This window comes from Neodiprion lecontei, chromosome 4 (assembly GCF_021901455.1).
Source record: "Neodiprion lecontei isolate iyNeoLeco1 chromosome 4, iyNeoLeco1.1, whole genome shotgun sequence".
Taxonomy (NCBI): Eukaryota; Metazoa; Arthropoda; class Insecta; order Hymenoptera; family Diprionidae; genus Neodiprion; species Neodiprion lecontei.
This window is the reverse complement of record NC_060263.1, coordinates 941,356-947,355: the sequence shown is the minus strand read 5'-3', so window position 1 is coordinate 947,355 and position 6,000 is coordinate 941,356. Positions and strand designations below refer to the sequence as shown.

At 39.5% G+C, this 6,000-nt stretch overlaps 1 protein-coding gene across 1 annotated transcript; it reads right to left on the bottom strand.

Annotated features, from left to right (window-relative positions):
• Positions 1 to 1,816: 1,816 nt before the first annotated feature.
• Positions 1,817 to 5,177, bottom strand: LOC107221185. The gene is made up of 7 exons (XM_015660099.2): positions 4,940 to 5,177; positions 4,545 to 4,708; positions 4,287 to 4,443; positions 3,666 to 4,190; positions 3,308 to 3,598; positions 2,983 to 3,218; positions 1,817 to 2,197 (listed from the first exon to the last, which is right to left on the bottom strand). Exons 1-7 carry the CDS (start codon positions 4,998 to 5,000, stop codon positions 2,162 to 2,164), a joined length of 1,470 nt encoding a protein of 489 aa, XP_015515585.2. The 5' UTR covers positions 5,001 to 5,177; the 3' UTR covers positions 1,817 to 2,161.
• Positions 5,178 to 6,000: the final 823 nt, after the last annotated feature.

Sequence of the window (6,000 nt, the reverse complement as noted above, 5' to 3'; positions counted from 1 at the left end):
GTACCGTGAGGTATTCTTTAGCCGCTGATCACGAATCTAAAATCGTATCGCAAAATCCAAAATGACGATCCCATATGGGGAAAATTCTCTTTATATAATCCGATTTTGGTAGAAATTGGTGGGTGTAGATTTTTTTGGGTCATCGATAACGAATCCGAGGTCAGAGGTCTAAAATTTGTAGTGGCAGATCCAATACAGTGGTTCAAAATAAGAAAAATGGTTAGATCTTCGTGTGATGTGGTACCTGAGGGTTTCTAAATCCTTAATCACGAATCTGAATTTTCAGTTCGAAACTCGAACTGGCTGTTATATTTTGTAATTACATGCACGATAAAGTTCAATCAATTTCAATACAATTTTCATGACACGACGTGTGGAAATTGAAAAACAATCGCAGCTTGGAACAGGACGGATCGCAATCTTATACCGTTTCTCAGTTCACTGACTAATCAATTACCGATAGCACCGAATCGAAACCACGTTTAAATTTTTTCCCGACAGGGAAAATGAAAGATGTACGTTTTTGGTGAGACTGTAATTACTCGGACAGTTTCACCCGCTGTAATTCGTTCGTACGATCGTTCGAGCGTTCAAAGAGGTCGATGAGCTGTCCTCGGTTTCAAATTGCTGCTATGTATAATCTGTGACGAATTGGTACTGCGGTAAAGTTCTCTCGGGCCTGCACCCCGCTTAGGTCGACTATACGCCCTAATTACTTGGCCCAACAACTGGGCAGGTTGTTCTCCCCAAAAACCGCAGTGGCCACCTGCAGCCGGCTTCGTGACAAACGGTAGTCACGGGGTCAGATTATAGGGTAGAGTGGCGGTGGCGCTATTGCCTGGCTGAAGCAGCGATTTTCAAAATTTTCCCCCAATGAAATCAGTACATACATTTACAGGGGGCTTGACGATCGATTGGGAAAATTCTGACAAGATTTATTGCGGTGCTAATGCCAAAAGGTCGTATAACTCGTTTTTTTAATACCCAATCGTTCCGTAGACTTACTTTCAAGCTGAATATCGAAAAAAAATATATACGCCCTTTTGGGTTTTAAAATTTTCTTCTCAATATTTAGCTTGAAAACAAGTCTACGGAACGATTGACGATAAATGAAAAAAAAAATTATACGCCCTTTTGCATCAGCGCCGCGTTGTTTATTGTTACAAAGAGTATATCCAGTGCGTATATAGATGTTCATCGATATTACACTGATCATCGGCAGCTGATAAACGTAAAACATTATGTAGTTCGAAATGAGTTTCGTGCAAATAAAATTAGTCGGATCAGGATGAGGAAGAGGCGCGAAAAATAAGATAAAAGATTTAAAAATGATATACCAATGTTTATATACACGCGATATACTTATTCACGTGTGTTGTTATATATTATAAATTATACATTATTATTTAACAATATAGTGGCGGATCGATTCACAGCCTATACATGCACATATGAATATACATATATATACATACATACATACATATATATATATATATATATATATATATATACATATTATTATGACTTTCCTGTTATGAATGTACAATTTGAAAACGTGTTTTACCAATACGTAGGTAATTCAATTTCGAAAGACAAAGGGCGGCGGAGCGATTCGTGCGCTAGAAATCACATACTCGTTATTCGCATTATGCAGGGAACATGACCAACTGAGATTCTAAGAATTTCGTCCCATTCCTGCTTATTACCGGCGATAGAATGTGCTGCTAAGTTTTTTCTTTCTTTTTTTTTTCCCATTGCTCATAGATGAAGAGAATCTGCACGAGTACATCGAACGGTAACGAACAACGATTGAATTTCCATGTCTTTAATACTGACTTGTCTCTTTGAGTTACTTTTATACCTATAACTCTTCGTTTTCTTTATTTATTTTTTTTTTTGAGCACTTCACGTTCTCTCACATCTCTCACTACAAAGTGAAATCCATTCGCAAGTTGTGTCTAAACTTCGAAAAACAATGTTTCAATTCTATAACAATGTTATGTTGTAGAAAATGTTTTTTGTCTCAGGATGATTCTCAAGCCACACTAACATATTACTATCATATTAGTATTACATGTTGCGTTGTTTATTAATGAATATGAGTCTTTTAATTTATTCTCTCTACCTGTTCGTTCTTTTTACTAATTGTTACTCTTTGTTACTCTAGGAGCGGTTTATTCAGTGCCTCGTACCCCTGCAAGAATAAAAAAAATTGTTTATATTAATATTATCGCGTGTTTGTTCATCGCTCTGTACTCTAATTACAATGGGATGTATAAATCAATGATAGTTCCAACAAGTTTTTCCCGAAAATATGAAAGGATTTGTGAAAGGGAGACTAGGCCAAGGTGCATTTTTTTCGAGATGCAGGAAGATTAGATTAGAAATAAAATCATCTCGACATAACGAACTTGCAAATCGATAGGATAAAAAAATATACAAATTGTGAAATCATCAAACTGTACAAATACGCTGAGGCAAAAATTTCCCGAAAAAACGCCCACGAGTTAAGATTAGTCGCGTTGATAGCTTATTATTAGTTTCCTATAAAAATATTTTTTCTGCATAGTATGGTATATAAATTGTTACCGTGGAGTAGAGATAAGGTGACGGGGAAAAAAGAAATTAAACTTAAAATACAGAAAACGTGGAAAAGCGTAAACTCAGGATTGGCAGAATATTAGCAAATCGTTACAAAACGAAAACAAGTGAATCGACAGATTAATATCTTAATTCATTTTTAAGATCGGGCTAAGCTGACAGCAAATGAAAAATTGAAAGATGCAGCAAGTTTACGTTTGAAAGGGTAAAGGATAGAATTCCATTAGTCAGAAACGATCACTAGTTGCATTATGCAATCGAATCGACATGATGCAGCGATCGTTGCGCAATTTTTTTTCTTTCGCTCTTTTGTTAAGAAGCCAATTATTAATAACAAATTTGTCAATGGTTCATGCTCCCATAATACGGAGGTCGTACATTTATTCTATCTCCTCCGGGCCGTAGTGAGCTGTTAATCGAGTCCCGCAATCTCTCGGTAAAAGTTTTATATTCCAACTCAGGATTGTGCTGTCCAAAATCAAAGTCTGCCACTTCGACGGTGAACCTGGCGCGGCTCTGCATGTAGTAAGCGATACCAAAAACTATCAAAACCATAGCTGCCAGAGAGCAGGAGACAGGCACGACTATTACGGAAAGCTGGGGTTTAGTGGTAACTGTAAAAAAATAGAAAACAAAGTGTTGACTTCAATCGTGGAAAAGGCTATTCTGCGATAACCGGATCAATCCGCCACCGAACACTTGCCTTTGTATATATTTATAGTCAGAGGGTAGCGTTGAATGCTGACGTCGTTTTCCAACACCACAAGGTACGTGTAGACGCTGGCTTCGAGAAAGTAATGGATTATCGGGAAGCTGCAGTTCTCCAAGATCGTACCAGCCTCGCAGGTTTCATTTCCCGTAATGTTGTAATTACCCGGATGTATCGAAAGGCATACTTTGAAAGGACCAGAGCCTTTGCAGCTCACGTTCAAGGACAGCATCTCCCAGGGCTGAAGCCAGTTTGTACCGGAGACGGTAATGTTTGAGATGGGCGCTGAAAATATCAAAATTAAAATTGAAACCGTCGATCTCTTTGCAGCCGCAAAGCGATCTCAACTTACCTCTGACCTTGACCGTTTTCGCGAAATAACCGTAAGTCTTATTTGGATCCTGGGGAATATTAGTGGCGTTTGAGCATGTGAAGAAAGCTGAGGAATACATCGTCGCGTTAGATTCAACTTTTGGCGCTAACGATGCGGTGCTAGGCAAAGTCGTCGTAGTTGTGCTTGGCGTAGTCGATGTCGTTGTGTTTGGGACCGATGTAGTGGTGAGTGGAGCTACGGTCGTTGGCGCGGATGTGGTAGTGGTAACGGGTGGATCGTAAGAGACGATAACCAGGGCTTCGATAACTTGGGTCGTATTTACTTCAGAAAAATGGTGATTGAACGTGAAATTCGGAGACGGTCCAAACGATTTGCAGTCGATAAACCAGAAGGTCATAATCGAGCTCGCGCCCTTAGCCTTAACAAAGTCGTAATCACCCTTGCGAAAGTTAATTCTCAAATCTGTTGTCGAGTTGGACGAGATGTAGTCGCCATTGATGGCTTCGTTTGACTGAGTCAGTGTCATGTTGCCATTAAGAAGTTCTGGAAGACAATAATAAAGGACGAGAGTAGAGTTGGCGCGTTTGAAAATGACGAAACAGAAATAGTAAAGAAATTTTCATATCTATTAATACCTACCTGTCACTTTGTAATCAATCATCGCATTCCCAAAGACTCTCCAAATTGGCCAAATCCTCTTCTCCACAACCAGCCTCAGCCGATACGATCCAACGCTGTTTCTATCAACTGGATATGTGACGGTCCAATAAGAAGTTGTGTTCCCTGTGTTTGGGGACTAGAGAGGTAAAATATCCCGTTATTATTTCAACGGAAGCTCATCAAACTCGACTTTTATTTCCAGAACAAAAATCAGCTCCTATATTATCGTTAACAAACCGTATACTCGTGCGGATTCAACGCGTCATCTTTCCAGATATATGAAAAAGTTCCCGATGGTCTGCTTCCGTCATCCCAGTAGATATCAGCTCTGAAGGTTATCGAGCCCCCAAGTATGGTGGGTCCGTCGTTCGATACGACTACACGTTGGCTCGAGACATGGACTGGAAGCGAGCGATAGTTTGTTAGTGAAATTGAAACGAGGTAAAGAATGAGCAGAATAGCAAGCCGAGAACTTGTCATTGAGTAAGTTAACCTCAAACGTGAGGTCTTTTTCCTTTTACAGTAAGATCACCTTCGAATTTAACGAGTGTGAAGACAATTTTTCGGACGCTGTAAAATTTTGAAGGATTTGTTTAACACGACAGGAGAGTGAAACGACGATACGTACTTACCTTGAGTCATAAATTGGATAATTAAGGCTATAATGAAACAATCACTGTACACGGCTCGCATATTGAACGCCGAAAGCGTCACGGTGAAAAAACCGAACTGTTAAGAATGCGAAGAATCTCTTATTCAATTCTTATTGTTATTCTATTACTATTACAATTTTATTGTCACAAACTGCGTTGTTTGACGTTTTCAGATGGCTAGGGAAGTCGCCATTTTCATTGTGCTCAGCAGTCAGCCTCCGTCAGGCAGGCGCCTTCGTATCTTATCGCTTCCAGCTGTAACGTCACTTTGCGGCAGGATCGTCAACTACTTTCAAACCCTTGAAATACGCCGACAATCATCGTTCTGCGATCGCGTGCGTCTGCTCCTCTCGTTATTTAGTTACGGATTGGACAATCGCGGACACGAGTCATCTGATAATTAATTTTCAGCTCCATTTAATTATCATTTTCCACCGTGAGACATTGCGGAACGCTAGTTGAGTCCTAACGCTCATCTTAGGGTAGTCAATTGCTTCAGCATTCGCATCTGCGCGTAACCACAGTTGCGGCACATTAGGTCTAATCGGATCCTGGCGCCCGCCTTAGCGCAGGCAACTGCTTCAACTTTCACATCTTCCTGTATTTACAGTTGCCTACGTGCAGGCAGAGTCAGAATTTCCTGTATGCCTTTCGCGAAAAACTAGCAGAACTCCTGTAGAATAAGTGATTTAAAACGTGAATCAATTACTTATGTATATGTATAACTCGGAAAATGTTGCACAGAAAATAAAATACGATGTAAAACGGTATTTAACGTTTCAACATTATTGCATGATCGGATTTCGATTTCTGTTACTTGAAAAATCGCAGGGAGAATTAGTATGCGAAAAAATTTTAAATCAACCTTGGGGAGAAAAAAAATAAAAATAGGACGCTGAAGAATACCAAATGTAGCACGTCCACCTGTACGTACGGATAGTAATAAAATTTGTTATCTTTACCAAATTCAGTATCTCGTTTCATTTCCTTTCCTTCCCCCCTTTTTTACAATTTTTTTTTTTTTTTCTCTTTTGGACAGC